The sequence below is a fragment of the Myotis davidii genome, unplaced genomic scaffold (genome assembly GCF_000327345.1).
Source record: "Myotis davidii unplaced genomic scaffold, ASM32734v1 scaffold1525, whole genome shotgun sequence".
NCBI classification, from domain to species: Eukaryota; Metazoa; Chordata; class Mammalia; order Chiroptera; family Vespertilionidae; genus Myotis; species Myotis davidii.
The window spans coordinates 288,142-306,772 of NW_006296279.1; the positions used below are offsets into that span (position 1 = coordinate 288,142).

The following is an 18,631-nucleotide window of genomic DNA, read 5'->3' on the forward strand; positions in this document are numbered from 1 at the left end:
TGGCCCGTAACCAGGGACACATCAGCTTCAGTGAAGACCTTTCCAGAACAATCACGTCCAGGCAGATGGCCCAGTCAGTGCCCACTGCTCAGTTCACGCGTGAGAAGGCCTCACGCTCACAGGTGGGGCAGGATGGCCGTGCTCCAAGGTGATGCAGGTGGAGAGAGCCATGGATGGGAGATGCATTGTAGCAGCTCTGAGCAGGCAGAACAGATGCTGGGACTGCAGGAGGGAAAGGGGAGGTGTCAGGAAGTCATCTCTGGGTTTTCAGAGGACCCTGGCTGAGGTTTGCACAGTGGCCACAGGTGATGCACAGCAGGGGCCCCCGAAGCCAGTCAGCCACCTGCTTAGTCCTCTGTGCCTGCCAGGAATCCGGCCGATTCAGAATTCCAGGTGCAATGGAGACAGCTGGAGTCAGGAGGCAGTGACCACCCCAGAGATGGGCAGGTTTCGGGAGGACACTTCGCTTCCTTTCTTTCCTGTGTCTTTGGATTAGGCTGCAGTATTTGTCAGAACCCCTGGGGCCCTGTGTGGCGGGCTGTTGCACTGTACCTGGTCCTCATTCTACATACACAACCTCAAAGGACAGCCCCTGCGATGTGCTCACGGGGCTCACACACTGCAGCCACGGCAGAGGCCGCACTCGAGAGGTCCCCAGAACGTCAGGGCTGAGGTAGGAAGGCTTGGTTGACTTGATGACATCCTCACGAAGGTAATAAAAGGGGAGGGAAAAGTTCAGGGAAGACTTCGGATGGATGAGCAGAATTCCCTAGCATCCATTAGGGAAAATATCTCTCCACTTCCATGTATTTCAGGTGCTGCCAGCTCACCATTGGCGAGCCAGAGGTCCGATTGAGCTGCTCTCCTGCGCCCTCTTAACAAGGTTCCTCTCTTAACAAGGTTCCTCCTAATAGTGGGTAGAGCCATGGGGTAGCTCCCCATGGTCAAGTAAACGGGCCTGAAAGATCGCCCCGACCTGGACCTCATTACATGGAGTTGTGCTGGTTACCATGGAGAACAGCTTAAGCAGTTCTTGGGCCTATAGATGTACATGCAGAAGATGTGTAGAGACATTCCAGCTAAATCTTAACTGGCTTCAGAACTTGTGTTACACGTGTCCGGGGAAAGCTCATTTGGGTCAGAGGAGGGAACAACTTGGGGGTGTGGCACTTCTTTCTTTAGACCAAAATGAGCATGTTGCAGGAATAGAAGTTTTGAGACCTGTTTAAATAATAATTTTAATTTAAGTAACAGTCCAGGCTCTGGGGGCAGCACCCTGGGCTGCTGATGGAGGAAGGCTGGATGCCGTGTCAGTCTTAGACTTTCCACCGTGCAATGAGGTGCTCTTGCCTTCCCCACAGGTCCAGTTCCTCTCCCCACGGGCTCGCCGTCGCTTCCACGCTGCCCTAGCCTCGTGCTCCACCTCCATGCTCATCCTGTCCAACCTGGTGTTTCTTGGGGGCAACCAAGTTGGGAAGATCTACTGGAATAGGATCTTCATACAAGGTAAGTTGCCGGGCTATGCTGTTTTCAGTCAATTTCTTGCTTCCCACATATGCACTTGGTATCTTAGATGGGGTGGGGCATTCACTGTTCTCTTTATGGCATATGACTTATAAAAATGCCAGCCAGGAACAGTGCCCTGTGTTTTGAGGTACTTCTTATGTATGACATGTGACACTCAACATCAGAATGTTCTGTCCTGCATGTTTGCATGCATATAAGCATAACCAATGGACATAAGACAATGGGGGTTAGGGGAGGCCAGGGGATTGTCAAGGGCAGGGAAAAAAGGAGACATATGTAATACTCTTTGTAATACTTTAAGCAATAAAACAATAAAATAAAATTTTTAAAAAAAGGAAGAAAAAGAAAAGAATGTTCTGTCCTGCCTTGCCGGTGTGGTTCAGTGGTTGACCATCGACCTATGGACCTGGAGGTCATGGTTCGATTCCTGGTCAGGGCACATGCCTGAGTTGCAGGCTTCATCACCAGTAGGGGGCATGCAGGAGGCAGCTGATCAATGATTCTCTCTCATCATTGATGTTTCTCTCACCCCTCGCCCTTCCTCTCTGAAATCAATAAAATTATATTTTTAAAAAGTGTACTGTCCCGACTATCCCAAACTCTACCATTCCATTCTGTTCAGTTACCTCTTCAATTTTTTCACTTAAAAAAAATCTTACTGTCTGTCTATACCAGCCTTCAGCATACTGCAGAGTCTAAACTTCTTCCACTTACCGCTCTGCAAGTCCTGCTAGGATTATGTGCTAGGAGCCCCCTGCTCTCCTGCAGCTGTGGGTGTGGCACTGGTCGCCACAGCTCTCTGTCGGGGATGTTTTTGTCTGCACACCGGATGCCAGCACAGCCAGCTGACCGCATGACCCACGCACATGAAGTGGCTCCTCTCAGTGTCCACAGTAAAGGCACACTTGCAGCAGGTATAATGCTAGTTTGTGGGAATTACTGTGAAAACATTGCATTAATAATTAATCATTTAATTAAGGTCACCATTTCCCTGAGGCTGGAACTAAGCGTTGCAGCATATCCTTTAGAGAATTGGGAGAAAGGGAGCTACTCACAGGACACATTCCTCCATCCCCTTCCCTCTGTTCTGTTTCCCTGACCAGTGGCGGGGTTTTGCACCTTTGGTTTGGGAAGCTTTGCCAAGCCATGAGGACGTGACTCTGCATGGCTAGGCTGTCACCTGCACACGGTGGCAGGCGTGGCTGAGCCAGGCTCATGGGTGCCAAGAGAGGGCCCTGTTCGGCTTTCATCTCCTCACCACAATGCCCTGCTTTTATCTTCCTTTCTGAGAAATGTCTTAGCTGATCGTTCCTGAAAGATGATGTATTTTTCAAGTGGAGGCCATCCGTTAATAGATGGGAGATAATGGGTGCAGAGGACCTAAAGATTAACAAATGCTGCTAGGGGCGGTGACAGTGTTTTCCTTATATTGCCTCCTACCAACCACCGTGCCTAGCACAATGCTGACTTGTGGTTTGCTGGCCCCGTCAGCGAGAAGGCTCTGAGTTTTGCTTCAGTCAATCAAGCATATTGAGTGTTTGCAGCTTGCAAGGCACCGAGACTATGGGGGTGGGAGAAGCACCCGCAAATGTGGGGCCCAAACTTGCAAACAGAAATGTGTCCATTGATTCAGGTACCTGCTTGCCAGACACATGAGGTCAGGGAGGAGAGGCCGACCTTCCCTGGAGGTTGGACTTCCCAGAGGAGGCGGCACGTGACGTGGAGTTTAAAGCACAATAAGCAGGAACTCGTCAGGTGGAGAAGGCCGGTGTGTGGGGTCCTTAACACTCCCTGCTGTGTCAGCTAGTTCCCAGCTCTCGGTAACTGTTCCCCATAGAAGTTATTCTTCTCACAGTGACCCCAGGACCTAGGAGGTTTCTCTTTTGATTCTCCACCGCCTTGCCCTGGCATCACGGAGGGGAAGGGACGTGGGGGTGGTGCACAGGCACTAAATACCCCCTGCTGCCGCCGCCGGAAGTGACGTTGCCCAGTGGCATTTGTGCTCACATCCCATTGGCCAGGGCCAGTCTCTGACCAACTTAAGTGCACATGGGGCCGCTGTGGGAAAGAAAGCGGGCATTCACAGGCAGTGGAGCAGCGGGAAGGGTCGGAGCTGCAGCAGCGGGCAAAGGTGCCCCGGAGGCCGCTGAAATGTAAGTGGGAGTGCAGAGGCGGGCGGGGCTAAATGATTGCGACGTGGGGGCCAAGGGCCCGGAGGTGGCAGGTAAGGCCATGCGAGTGGACACAGCCAGTCAGGGAGCATAGAGCAAGGGAGCAGGAGGGCGGTGGGACGGGTGTGGGGGAAGGTGGGGTGCTGGCATTTAACTGGGCAGAGAGAAGGCCAGAGGCAGTTCAGTGTTCTCTCTGCTCCTCAAGGCCGGAAAGATCAAAGTGTGATTTGCCCTCTCACATGGGTCACATGGGGTCAGGGCTCTGGAAACAGGGCCCACCAGGGTCTGCACCTGGGGTATGTTGTGTCCTCCTTGCAGCCAGTCGCCGGGGTCTGGGGACCGATTCTCTGAATATAGGGGACTCTATGGACTTATTTCTCTCTCGGGCCCGGGGCCAGGGCAGCTCAACGTAGAAGGCATCGTCTGTGTGGGAGATTCTTCAGCTCAGCTGGTCCGCCCCGGGCCTTCTGAGTCAGGGGATGTCTGCTGGGGTCTGGGCAGTTGCCCCATTTTGTCTGGTCTTTGTTTTTTGTCCCTGAGTTTCTATATCTCCTGGAGGATGGTGCCAAATCCTCTGCCCTTGAGACTTCTGGATTTTTTTATTCCTAACTAGAAGACTAGTATGAATATTCATGACTTTGATACGAAAGTGTATAAATGAGTTCATTGGATGCTTCCTCAGACCCTGCTGGGGTGTATATTAGCTTTCTAAAATAAAAACAACAAAAATCTGAATTCCGAGAAACCTCTGGCCCCAAAAGTTTCAGACACAGCACTGTCCACCTGAACCTGTTGCTGCTGATGAGTGAGCCGGGAGTTCGACAGGCTGGTAGCCTCAGGTCTCCTCCCTCAGGCTGCCGAGCAGCACCTGTTCTAGGACCCAGGTGTACCCACTGAGGGAATGTGATGAAGCGATGGGGAAGGCTGTTCGTGGGGGATGGAGAACTTTCAAGCACAGCATCTAGGTTTCCAGGCTTAAAGGGGAGGTGGCCCTTCCTTGGGGGTAACCACCATGTCCCTCTGTGCCTTGCTGGGCGGGACCTGCCGCAGGCACAGGGAGGAGCTGGCAGCACTTGGTTCCTCTCACAGGTCTCACCTGTGGGTCCTGGAGCAGCAGGAAGGGGCGGTGAGGTGTCAGGAGGTTAGGGCTCAATGAGGAGATGGAAGGCACAGCCTCGCTACTTCTAGAATCTAGAGAGTCTTTCCCAGCACTGCTGACGTCCCTAGAAGGTTCTCGTGATTGGCCCGGCGGAGTTTTCTTAAGGTCAGCACTCTCTTGCCTCCAGTTCACTGAATTTAGACTCGGATTTGTTTGCTTTAAGCTAAAAAGCTTATTTTAGTAGCTTATGTAAAAACCTCTCCTGGTCTCAGCGGGCTGTGATATGAGGCTGTAAAGTCAGAGCCTTCCCTGTGTGCTGTGATACAGCCCTGCTGTCCAGGACTGTGGACGGTGCAGCCAAGGGGTGGACACGCTGACCTCTAGTATACGTGTCACACACAAACCATTTCTTTTTGCAATTGTAGAAGTTATATTCCAATAGGGGGGGGCAGAGAAATTACATGAATAAGTGACGTCAAGGTGAATAATGCTGAGGGAAAATCTCCAGGGGAGAGCCTAAAGGGTAAGGGAATTCTATTTAAGATATACTTTTAAAAGTATATATATATATTTTATTGTAGACAGATGTTCCCTACCTCCTATTTGCCCCCCTCCACCCAGCCCCTAGCTGCCCCAGGCCTTCACCACACTATTGCCCACACACAAACCATTTTTATCGAGTGTTATCTCTGCTGCAGAGGTTGGAGATGTATTATTCAATTAATGCAGTTGAGGAAAAATAATCTGTCTTTGCCGTTCTTTTATGATTGAAGTTTACTTCAAGTAGCTTGAGGAATGTGAGTGTTTAAACGCAAGCGTGCTTGTGAGGAGTGTGTGTGTGTGTGTGTGTGTGTGTAGAAGGAGCCTCGCTGGTCCAGGGGTCTGGGAAGGATGTGGCTGGGGATCTGCTGTGTCATGCTCTGCAGAGGCAAATGCAGGTTGCTTCTTACATAACTCTGGCTCTCAGAAGCGCTTGTTGATGGAAGGAGCTTTCTCATGTCTGCCTTAAATCCTTGACATTGAAGTCTAAGGTGATTTTTAGACAAGCAGCCGACGACTGCCCTGTAACTCAAAAGTATCTCTGTGTTATAACTTCAAATATGCAGGACCAGTCTCCATAAATCAGCGGTGCCCTTCAGCCCCTGGGTTTTGTAAAAAGGTGACCCAGTCATTTCCTGGGAGGTGGGGCACTGGAATCTGCATCTGTGTTTTGCAGGAATGGGAGCTTGGTAGAGATGTGTATCCACCAAACCTCCATCTTGCCTTCTCATCACACTCACATCCTCTCTCCTTTCTCTCTCTCTCTCTCTCTCTCTCTCTCTCTCTCTCTCTCTCTCTCACACACACACACACACACACACACACACACACACGCACTGTTTTCCCTCCTGTTGCCTTTTCTAATTTGGAAAACTCCATCTCAACACTTAGCTCCCAAAGTGGCCCCATGTCCAGGCGAGAGGAACTTGGTCCTTTCCCCTCCAGATCGCAGTGAGAGAGGGTCTCGTCCTTCCTCACACAGGTCGGAACCCCTGCACTCCCCTGTCTGCTTGTCATCACTGGCTGGGAGAAGGGAAAATCTATTTTCTCCCTGATTCCAGCCTGTCCGGGCCATTTATTCGTCTCCTGACTCAGATGGCTCTGGGCAGGCATTTCATTTAAAGCTGAGCTGGGCACTGCCCTGGAGGGTTTGGAAGACCGTGGTTAAATAGAAACTCCTTCCCTCATATCTCGTTAAATTCTTGGGACTAAAATTTCATTTTGATGAGAGGAGACGGAGGGCAGATGTCGATGTCTAGGGGGCCCTCCTTTGTGATTACCTTGTCTCGCCGTCTTCCAAGCCCTGACCTTCACCTGGAGTTTGCGTGGCTCTTCACTAGCCCTGACCTTCACCTGCAGCTCACCCGGCCTTGGGAGATTCAGCTCCAGCCGCCATGGAGCCTCTGTGAGTTCCAGGACAGCTTGAGGAGCAGGAGCTGCCCACCATTGTGCTGGTGGTGAGGTTGATGCAGGATAAGCGGTTTGTCTGTGGTTACACCTGGGCCCATTTACGGCCATTCCTGGAATCTGAATTGCAGGCCTTTCTGAAACCTTGGTTCCTTCTTTACTCTGTGCCAGGTGGGCACCCAGATGTCTCGGGCATCAGTTTTCCCAAAAGTACTTCTGGCCAAGTCACTAGGCATGGGGGGTATTGAGCGGGGGTTGGTGTGCCTGAGGTTGTGTGGCACCTGAGAGAACTTCTGGGGGGTCTGGGAGGGAGTTGGAATCGGTGGATTTAAACCCTTTCAGTGAGGTTGTGTGAAACCTTTTCCTGCTAACTAGGAGCTTTCGTGAATTCATTTAACCGGGGACATGGGAACCTTTCAAGTGTCTTTAAGTAGAATATCAAGGAAAGACTGGTATAGCTTAGACACAGTTAACCAAGTAAAAATAAAATAATGTGATCTTTACTGATATATTAGCATATACCTGATAATATTTGAAGTCTCTACCTCTCATTGGCCCCTCATCTACCTGCCCCCAATCATGTATATGCAGAGTGATATTCAAAAGTATAATAAAATGATTATGTTGTACACCTTAAACCAGCCGTGGGCAAACTACAGCCCGCGGGCCGGATCTGGCCCATTTGAAATGAATAAAACTAAAAAAAAAAAAAAGACCGTACCCTTTTATGTAATGATGTTTACTTTGAATTTATATTAGTTCACACAAACACTCCATTCATGCTTTTGTTCCGGCCCTCCAGTCCAATTTAAGAATCCATTGTGGCCCTTGAGTCAAAAAGTTTGCCCACCCCTGCCTTAAACCAATACAGTGTTAAGTGTCCATTATATCGCAATAAAACTGGGGGAAAGTATATTACAAATATGGCGATAGAAATGGAAATAACACCAAAACAATTTTTAAAATTTGAGTAAGTCCCCTTTATTCTCTAACTGAGCTATCTATATAACAAAGCTGCTGACCACGTGATAAATATTCCGTATACAAAAGGTACCTGCAGAGGAACTCCCAACCTGTACCAGACAGGAAGTCACTTGGGATGGTGGTGCATGCGTAGTTTCTGAAGTGAGCACGCATCCTGGAAGTTAGTTATATTATTAATCTGCGTGACTGCGTGCAGCAATTCCTATAGTTTCCACCAATGGGTGCAGATTAGTTCAGCACCAGCCGTGCCAGTACATGCCAGCAAGTATTCAAGGGGAGTGAGTGCCTGGCAGTCTGAAGTGTTTATCGGACGCCCTTTCTACCAGACTGTCTCCTCAAATCATTACTGAACATTTTAAAAACGTGTAAAGAATTAAGACTATTTAATGTGGAATTTAGTAACGTTTTTGTAACAGAGGGAAAATCTAGCGAGTCGTCACTATCGGGTCTGAGCTCTGGGGCAAATTCTTTTGTGCAGCAGGCCCACTGGCTTTATGTGGCCACGCGAAGTCCTTTCCTGTGGCCGCTGTAACAAATGATCACAAACGTGATGGCTTGAAAGCACAGATTTGTCTCTTACTCTTCTGGAAGCTCGAAATCTGCAATCGAGTCACTTCTGGACGTTTAAAAAGTGTTGAGCTAAAGACAGGGCGTTGGCAAGACGGTTCCTCCTGGGGACTCTCGGGGAGAATCTGTTTCCTCGGCTTTTCCAGAAGCCAGAGGCTCACTCACCTCTTCCTCCTCAAAGCCTGCAGTGGGCACCTTTAAATTATTTCTCCCTGTCCCTCTGCTCCTGCCACCATTTCCCCTGCTGTCCGACTCCTCCTGTTTCTCACAGAACATCCCTTCTGTGGCATCCCTTGAATAGCTTCTTTCTCAGGAGATTTGATGATAAAAGAGCAATTTGGATATGCCACTAGCCTTACTAAAGCGAGAATCTGCTTGTAAAAAGAAATAATATGTGGATTTCACAGAAGAAATGTGGTATTGGCTATCATGAGGGTAGGGAGAAGTATAGGGGGAGGCTGCGGTTTTCCTCGCTCAGGATGTGTCCCCATCCTCTGGGGATAAACCTCTCCCACTCCACTCTGAATCTGTGTCATTCTGGTGGGTCACACTGACATATAAGATGAAGGGTCGACGTGTGACCGGGACCAGTGTAGTCTGTCTGCGCATGCGCTGCAATTCCAGGGTCTTTGTTGGAACGTCAGGAAGGAGAAGTTCTCCTTCCTTGGTTGTTGCAGAGGCATCAGCACACTGGGCTGGAGCTGCTGGCCGCCCGCTTGCCACCAGCGTGGAGAGCCACGTAGAGAGGGACGCCAACTCCCAGGGGAGCAGAGCTGCCTGGTGGACACTGTATTTTCAAGACAATGTTTGGAGACAACCCATATATTTTAAGCCCCTAGATTCTGTGTGTGTTTCTTGTTATAAGACTTTCCCCCCCTAAGTTTATGCTGGGAGACAATTCTCCGGGGCTCCCCCGTGTTTCTGTATGTCTTTTGAGCAGAGACTCTCGCTGCCTTTGTTCCAGGATATTGGTACAGAAAACATCTTCGGAAGCTGGCAATGGTGTCTTCCTCTTTGTTTATTGTCCACGTAGGGGGTTGGGCGGTGACAGGAAGCAGACCTTCCAGGTTCTGACAGGCCATCCTGAGGCTGCTGGCTGGATTGGCCACTGGCTAGTCTGTACCCTACAGTTATTTTTATTCTGAGCCTCCTCTCTTGGGAAGGGACTGGAGGTCCTGCTTTCGGGCTTGCTCCCACATTGCATTAGCTTGCTCAAAAGCCTTGTTTCTGACTCAGACCAAGAGAGCAGTGGAAGGCGATCCATTTGTTGGGACATGATAGCTGCATTACCAGGGAAACCACGTGGTCTCAGGGTGGCTGATGGGAGAGCTGGCGGCCTGTGATTACAATGCATCACATTGCTCAGTGCTGGAAACTAAGGCTGCAGCTTAGGTGGCTGTAGTTCTTTGTGGTAAAGATCAGAGCGTGGATTCCAGGGGGACTGTCCTTTGCCTCAGGAATTTTATCTAGCAGCTGGCCACCTCTCTTGAGTGTAATTAGGGCCGGCAAGCATTTCCATGACTATTCAGTAAAGGAGATTCAAAACCACGGAGAAAAACCTTCCATTGCCTTGAAATAAAGGCAGAGATAAACAAATGCTGTTTGGTGAGCACCTATTTAGTACCACCCAGGATTGTCCGAGGGGGTCAAAGCTTTGCGTCGCAGGCATGGGCGCCTCAGTGAGACCATTTTTCTCTGCACTGGCTTGTGACTCCTGCACCTGCCAGCTGCTGCCCTGGTCACCTTACCCGCTGCTGTGGAGTAGTCTTTGCAAGGAGAACCTCCGAAGGGAGTATGGCAAAGTGGGTGCTATGGATTGAATTGTGTTCTCCCAAAATACAGTGACCTAACCCCACATTCTCAAAATGTGAGCCTATTTGGAAATGGGGTCTTTATGTAGAGGGAATAAAGTTAAATTGAGGTCATCAGGGTGTTCCCTAATCCAAATGATGGGTGTCTTTATAAAAAAAGAGGAAATCTGGACACAGACAGATGTGTACAGAGGGAAGATGTGAAGCCACAGGGGGTGGCGACAGAGGCCTGGGGCCACCCGAGCCTGGTAGTAGCAGCGGAGGAACCTGCTTAGAGGCTTTGGAGGGAGCAGGGCCTGCCGGCACCTGGACCCAGCTTTCCAGCCTCAGGAGCTGAGAAATAAATGCCTGTTGTTTTTGCTGTTCTTGGGAGAGCTTAGTATTGACCGTCCTAGGAAGCTCCTACAGCAATGATGGCGAACTTTTGACACGCGTGTCAGAGGTGACACGCAAACTCATTTTTTTTTGGTTGATTTTCCTTTGTTAAATGGCATTTAAATATATAAAATAAATATCAAAAATATAAGTGTTTTACTATGGTTGCAAATATCAAAAAATTTCTATATGTGACACGGCACCAGAGTTAAGTTAGGGTTTTTCAAAATGCTGACACACCGAGCTCAAAAGGTTCACCATCACTGTCCTACAGGGTGTGTGGTGTGGGAAGGTGGGACAGGGTGCTGAGATGGCCTGGCGGGGCAGACAGGAGTCCAGGTCAGCTCCCTTTTCAAGCGCTGAAGTCTGCACCTGAGCTGGACTTGACTGTCCAGCCATGGACCATAGGACAACCATCCCAACAGCGTGCACTGAGGGTGGGGACAGTCACACGCCCGCCAGGACAATGCCCCAGGGTGACTAGTCCTCGGAGCAGGGTATTCGGAGCCAGAGGCCGGTGAGGGCCCGTGAAGGTGACAGACCTGCTAGTTGCTGGCGCGTCTTGTCTTTCTTGGGTGATCCAGTTCAGTGTGTGCAGTGTGGTCAGTGAAGACGGGCGGGCAGAAGCAGGGACCCACAGTGACCATCCAAGGAGGCGCTAATGAGCGGATTTTAAAACAAAGCCAAAGTTCCAGCGACCACCTGCCTTAATATTCACCTTTCCCTCGTGTGCCCTCCTCAACCCATGATCTGATGATACAGAGAGCAGCAGACAGAACTCGCTGGTCGGGAAGTGTGTCACCCTGTCAGGCGGGGCTGATCCTCCACTTGGGGGGCTGCCCAGCATCCAGCTGCCGAGGCTCGAAGCCGGTCTCGGGGGCCAGGTGAGCGCCATGCCCACGGCGTCGCTCTGATCCCCTCTGCCCTCCTCTGGGGATGGTCACGCTCCAGCGGCAGGCGGCTCTGGCCCAGAGAAGCAGGCAGCTGCTAATTTTAGGCCAGCCGTGGGCAAACTACGGCCCGCAGGCCGGATCCGGCCCGTTTGAAATGAATAAAACTAAAAAAAAAAAGACTGTACCCTTTTATGTAATGATGTTTACTTTGAATTTATATTAGTTCACACAAACACTCCATCCATGCTTTTGTTCCAGCCTCCAGTCCAGTTTAAGAACCCATTGTGTAAGAAACTGGGGGATAGGGGAGGCTAGGGGACTGTCAAGGGCCGGGGGGGGAAAAATGGACACATATGTAATACCCTTTGTATTACTTTAAGCAATAAAAAAAAACAAAAACAAAAACAAAAACCATTGTGGCCCTCGAGTCAGAAAGTTTGCCCACCCCTGTTTTAGCCCCATGTAGGTCTCTAGGCAGCAGATCTCAGGACTTTGCTTTATTTCTCTAGTGGCATTTTCATGTGACCTCGAGGGGAAAAAGACTAATAAGACCCACCTGCTATTAGTGAAATGAAAGGGAAATCTGACATTTTTGTTTTAAAAGATGGTGGTGATCCTTACAAGTCTTCCAGGGGCTAAGGGTATGTACCACAGCGAGTGACCTGTGGCTTTAGGGGGATAAAGGGAACAGGTAGCCGAGGGCTCAGCCAGGGACTGGAACACTGTGCAGAGAGCCTCGGAAAGACGTCTCTGGTTTGCCCGGTGAGCACCCTTGCTGTAATATGCAGGAGTGTATCGTTTGCATTCTGAGGGGTGTCAATCATGCAAAGTCTAAACGATGCCAGACAGCATAACGGGTGCCGCTATTTGATGACCTTCAAATGACAGACAGCCAAACGGTGGTCACACAGGCCTGTCTTGGGAGCCAGGCCTTTTCTCAGAAAGTTGTTTTTTGTTTTGTTTTTGACTGAATTAGAAGAAACCAGGCAGGTTTTAACATGAAATTGTTTCTGGTCCTATTTTAACATTCCGTTTGTGTCCAACAGTCACCTGCCACTCATTTTCTCATATTTGAAGCTTGCCTCTTGATTACTTTTCTCATTATGTGCTGTGGCTGCCCCACAAAATGGCTGGAGGGTCAGATCATACCTTTTGCATTGCTATAAAAAATCGCTACCATTAGCCAGAACTCGAATAAAAGAAGCAAAAGTACACAGTAAGGAAATAAGAAATCTGGGAAGCATCCCAACCTAAATGATTCGGGGGAAGAGGCACAGTGGTCAGGTGAGCCAATTGAGGCTAAGATTTTATTTTTACGGGCAAAATGGCTTAAAGGAGAAGGCCTCCGTGGTCATACTGGGTGTTTGTGATGCAGTCATAAGCAAACATGGTAAATGTGCTGCAGTGCTTAAAGGATAAAGTAGTGAATGGTAGCCTGGCCAGTGTGGCTCAGTGGTGGAGCGTCGACCTGTGAACCAGAAAGTCATGGTTCAGTTCTCGGTCAGGGCACATGCACAGGTTCCGGGCTCAATCCCCAGTAGGGGGCATGCATGAGGCAGCGGTCAGTGATTCTCTCTCATCACTGATGTTTCTGTCTCTCCCTCTTCCTTCTTCTCTGAAATCAATAAAAATATATTTTAAAAAAGAGAAGTGAATGCTAAGAAAATAAAAATTATGGTGGCACAACTCTGTAAGTTTATTAAAAGCTATAATATACAAGTTGGAATGTCAGATTGGAATCTGGAACAGAAAAAGGGACATTATTAGGAAAACTGGCGGGCACCCTAGCTGGTTTGGCTCAGTGGGTAGAGCGTCAGCCTGCTGACTGAAGGGTCCCAGGTTCAATTCTAGCCAAGGGCACATGCCCAGGTTGTGGGCTCGATCCCCAGTAAGGGGTTTGCAGGAGGCAGTCGATCAATGATTCAAGGATTCTCTCTTATCATTGCATCATTGATGTTTCTATCTCTCCATCTCCATTCCTCTCTGAAATCAATAAAAATATATTTTAAAAAAGGAAAAGAACAATCTGTGAAATCAGAATAAAGTAGGAAGTTTAGTTAATAACAATGGACCAATGTTGGTTTCTTTATTTTGACAAATGTGCTGTTAAAAGAAACTGCGTGAGGGGTATATGGGAACTCTCTGTATTATCTTTGCAACTTTTCTGTAAATATGATGTCATTCCAAAATTAAAAGTTTATTAAAAGAAAAACTTATTTTTAATTCAAAGAAAAGTGAAAATGTAACTAGAATGGGAGAAAACTTTGCAAACCATGATCTGATAAGGAATTTTTATCTAGACTATGTAGTTATTATAACTCAATAATAAAATGACACATAACTCTATTTAAAATGGGCAAAGGATCTGAATAGGGATTTACCCAAAGAGGATATACAAATGACCAATAAACACATGAAAGAGATAGTCAACATTTATCATTAGGTATCCAGAAAATGCAAATCAAAACCACAATGAGATATCACTTCACAAACACTAATCTATACATATAAAAGGCTAATATGCAAAGTGTCCCCTCAGGAGTTCCACCAGGAGTTCGATAGCTTGCTATGACATGTGCTGACCGCCAGGGGGTGGCACGGAATGAAGGAAGGCTGGGAAGGAAGGTCCTGATCAGCCCTAATTGCCGGCCAGGCCTAGAGACCCTACCCGTGCATGAATTTTGTGCACCAGGCCTCTAGTGTTTCTATCATAACAAGCTCAAAATGGAAAATAAGTGTTGGTGAGGATGTGGAAAATCTGAACCCTCATTCACTGCCTGTGGAAATACAAAATAGAAAACAGAACTTGGGAATATAGTCTGGCAGTTCTTCAAAAAGTTAAGCATAGAGTTATTGTATGACCTAGCAATTCCACTCCTAAGTATAAATAACTTGTATACAAATGTTCATAGTAGCATTATTCATAATAGTTAAAAAAGTGGGAACAGCCTATATGTCTTATCAGTTGGTGAATAGATAAGAAGGTGTGGAATATCTACACAATGGAATATTATTCAGTAATAAAGAGCAATGATGTACTGATACATGCTATCACATAGGGAACGTTGACAACATTAGTGTGAGTGAGAGAAGCCAGTCACAAAGGACCACATACCATATTGTGTAACTTCATTTCTATGAAATGTCCAGAATAGGCAAATCCATGAAGATAAAAGTATATTAGTGGTTGTTTAGGGCTGGAAGGAATGGGAGTTTAGAGGGCAATGGCTATTAAGCTTGGGATTTCTTTTTTGGGAGGGGATTATAAGATGTTTTAAAATTGATTGTTGTGATGGTGGCACAACTCTGTAAGTCTATTAAAAGCCATTGAATTGTATACTTCACATGGGTTAATCGTATGGTGTTTTAATTCTGTCTCAACAAATCTGTTGAAAATTAGTTTGGGGTCTGCCATTGTTATTCTATTTGTTACTCAATCCATCTGTCCATTTATCCATCCATCCACCCATCCATCCATTTACTGCCCTTTCTTCTATCAGTTTACTTTTCCTCCTATCTCATTCCATCCCAGGAAGCCTTCCTCAAAGAGAGTATTTTATTTAAAAATATAACGTACAGATTAAAGTGCACAGATGTAAAGTGTGTGGCATGATGCATTTTCACAAACCAAACATACCTGTTTAGCCACTACCCAGCACTCTAGAGGTTTCTCCCTGTTATGCCTTCTAGCCACAACCCCCTATAGCAGTGGTTCTTAACCTTCCTAATGCCACGACCCTTTAATACAGTTCCTCATGTTGTGGTGACCCCCAACCATAAAATTATTTTCGTTGCTACTTCATAACTGTAATTTTGCTACTGTTATGAATCATAATGTACATATCTAATATGCAGGATGTATTTTCATTGTTACACATTGAACATAATTAAAGCATAGTGATTAATCACAAAAACAATATGTAATTATATATGTGTTTTCTGATGGTCTTAGGCGACCCTTGTGAAAGGGTCGTTCCACCCCAAAGGGGTCGCAACCCACAGGTTGAGAACCTCTGCCCTATAGGGTAACCAGCATCTTGATATCTAATGTCATAGATTACTTTTGCCTGTGTTTGAATTCATTTAAATAGAATCACAAGGTTCTGTCAGTTCTGCTGTAATGCTTGTTTGAAAATGCAAATTTCCATCGTGACTGATACATTAGGGAACAACTTAAGCATAATGCAATTTAGTGTTTGCTTATTTGCAATTTTGTCTTCAAGAAAACACTAGGTGAATGCAGAAAACTGTACCCAGCTGCACCGAGCCCAGTAGGAACGCACAGCACGCACACCTGCACACCCTTCAAACCTCCGCCAGCCACCTCAGTTCACCCAGCGCACTGAGTTACACTCAGCCACTTCTGATGTTACTGTCAGATCTGCTGTAATTCTCCACCCAATTTCAGATAGCGCTCCTTCCATCACTTCACAATAATTTGCAAGCTGCAACCTTTCTGACACCCACTTCCATAAGCAAACCTCAGGTCTTTGTAACCTAATGTACTATTTATTCAGTATGTATTTCTTAACCATTTTAGATGTCTCAGACCATGCTACTGCTCTTATTGGATTTCCATCTTTGTAAAAAATGTGTTGCTGGCAAGATTTTTGGATATTATACCTCTAATTCTTGTTTTTTTCACTTAAGTCCTGTGGTTTTTATTGTATGATTTTGCATTGTGTGGTGATTTTTAGGAACACATACATCACATTAGCAGATATGACTATATTTTTTTTTACATCTTTCTTGCTTCTTTCAGTGTCATGTTTGAGTTTCATCAGTATCATTACGTGTAGCAATAGTTTATTCATTTTTATTGCGGTATAGTATTTCATTACATGAATATACCACGATGCATATATCTGTTCAACTGTTGATGGACTTTTTAGGTTGTTTTTAGATTGAGGCTGTTACAAATAGTGCTTCTTTGAAAAGTCTTGTACATGCCTTTTAGTGAACATATGTACACACTTGGGTATGAACTCAGGAAGGGAATGGTGTGGTCTTAGGTTATGTGTGTGATTAATTTCAGTAGATACCACCAATTTTCTAATGTAATGGCACCAATTTATTCTTTAACCAGTATAAAAAGGATTCCAGTGGTTCTGAATCCTCTCCTCAAACATGGAATTATCCATCTTATTAATTTTAGCTCTTCTGGCTTGAATATGTATATGGTATCTCATTATGATTTTCATTATGACTAAAATTTAAGTGTTTTTGCATATGTGTATTGTACCTGTGTATTCTCTCCTGTGAAGTGCCTCTAGAAGTCTTTTGGCCATTTAAAAAATTGAGTCAATTGCTTTTTTCTTCTTGATGTATAAGTATTCTTTATGTATTCTGGAGTCTTGTTGATTTTACATATTACAAATATGTTCTCCCACTCTGTGGCTTCCATATTTCACCCTTTTAGAGATGTTTTCTGATGAACAGTTTCTGATTTTCGGTAAGTCCTGTTTATCAGTCTTTTCCCTCATTTTTAATGTTTTCTATGTCCTCATTAAGAAATGTTTACCCTTGGGTGTGGAGAGAGCAGAGCACCTGAAGAATGGCTTCTCTGTGTACAACACATCCAACAGTAACTTGGGCTTACTCCTCACGGTGCCAGAATACTATTGCCTTCCTGTGACATTACGCCCTATACATAAAAAAAAAATGTTTACCCTAAGGTTATTAAGATATCACTCTACATTTTCTAGAAGCTTTACTTTCTAACCTTTCCCATTTACAGCTACACTCCATTTGGAATTAATTTTCTGTGCATGAGATGAGATAAGGATCAATATTTTGGGGGTCTGTGTGAATATCTAATTGACCTAGCAACATTCATTGAAAACACTGTCATTTCCCCACTGATATGCGGTGCAGTCTTTGCCATAAATCAGATGTCCAATGGTGTATTTGTCTCTTGGGCCAAAATTGTATTGTCTTTTTAAAATGTTTTTTTTCTTTTTCAATTACAGTTGACATACAATATTTTCTTAGTTTCAGGTGTACGACCGAGTAATTAGACATTTATATTACTTATGACATGATTACCCCAATATATCTAGTACCCATCTGATACCGTACAATATTACTGACTATATTTCCTATATTACTGACTATACTTCCCCATGACAGTTCTGTAATGACCAATTTGTACTTCTAAATCCCTTCACCTTTGTTACCCATCTCTGCACCCCACTTCCATCTGGCAGCCACCAAAATGCTCCCTGTACCTGTGAGTCTGTTTCTACTCTGCTTAATTAGTGAAGTTTTATAATTATAATTTTATTTTTCAGTTTACACTTAACATTATGTTGTATTAGTTTCAGGTGTTCAGCATGGAGGTTAGATAATCACATACTTCACCCCTGACATTTCTAGTACCTATCTCCACCATACATACAGAGTTATTACAATATTATTGATTATATTCCCTGTGCTGTACTTCACATCCCCATGACCATTTTATAATTGTTGTTGCTGGTACTATAACTCCTCCACCTTCATTCTCCAAGATTACTTGGCTTTTCATACAAAATTTAGAAACATCTTGCCAATTTCTACAAGATAAATAAATAGGTTGAGATTTGATTAGAGTTGCATTGAATATACTTATATATTTGGTGAGGTTTGACATTTCTTCAATATTGATCTATCCCTTTTTTTTATTTTTTACAATTTTTTTTTATTACAAAGGGTATTACATATGTGTCCATTTTTTCCCCCCGCCCTAGACAGTCCCCTAGCCTCCCCTATTCCCCAGTGTCTTATGTCCATTGGTTATGCTTATATGCATGCATACAAGTCCTTTGGTTGATCTCTTACCCCCCTACCTTCCGCCCCCCAACCCTCCCCGGCCTTCCCACTGCAGTTTGACACTCTGTTTGAGGCAGCTCTGCCTCTGTATCTATTATTGTTCAAAAGTTTATAATGGTCTCAATTATCCATGAATAAGTGAGATCATGTGGTATTTTTCTTTCATTGACTGGCTTATTTCACTCAGCATAATGCTCTCCAGTTCCATCCATGCTGTTGCAAATGGTAAGAATTCCTTCTTTTTTACAGCAGCATAGTATTCCATTGTGTAGATGTTCCACAGTTTTTTAATCTACTCATCTGCTGATGGGCACTTGGGCTGTTTCCAAATCTTAGCTATGGTTAATTGTGCTGCTATGAACATAGGGGTGCATATATCCTTTCTGATTGGTAGATGAGTGGATTAAAAAACTCTGGCACATCTACACAATGCAATACTATGCTGAG

General features: G+C 45.8%; 1 protein-coding gene across 1 annotated transcript in view; it reads left to right on the forward strand.

Moving 5' to 3' along the window:
• HHAT (hedgehog acyltransferase) overlaps nt 1-18,631 on the forward strand; it is a 174,879-nt gene that overhangs the window by 130,859 nt on the left and 25,389 nt on the right. Inside the window, exon 10 of the mRNA XM_015568817.1 lies at nt 1,362-1,506. Within this exon, the coding sequence (XP_015424303.1) occupies nt 1,362-1,506 (145 nt within the window). The remainder of the gene's footprint in view (nt 1-1,361; nt 1,507-18,631) is intronic.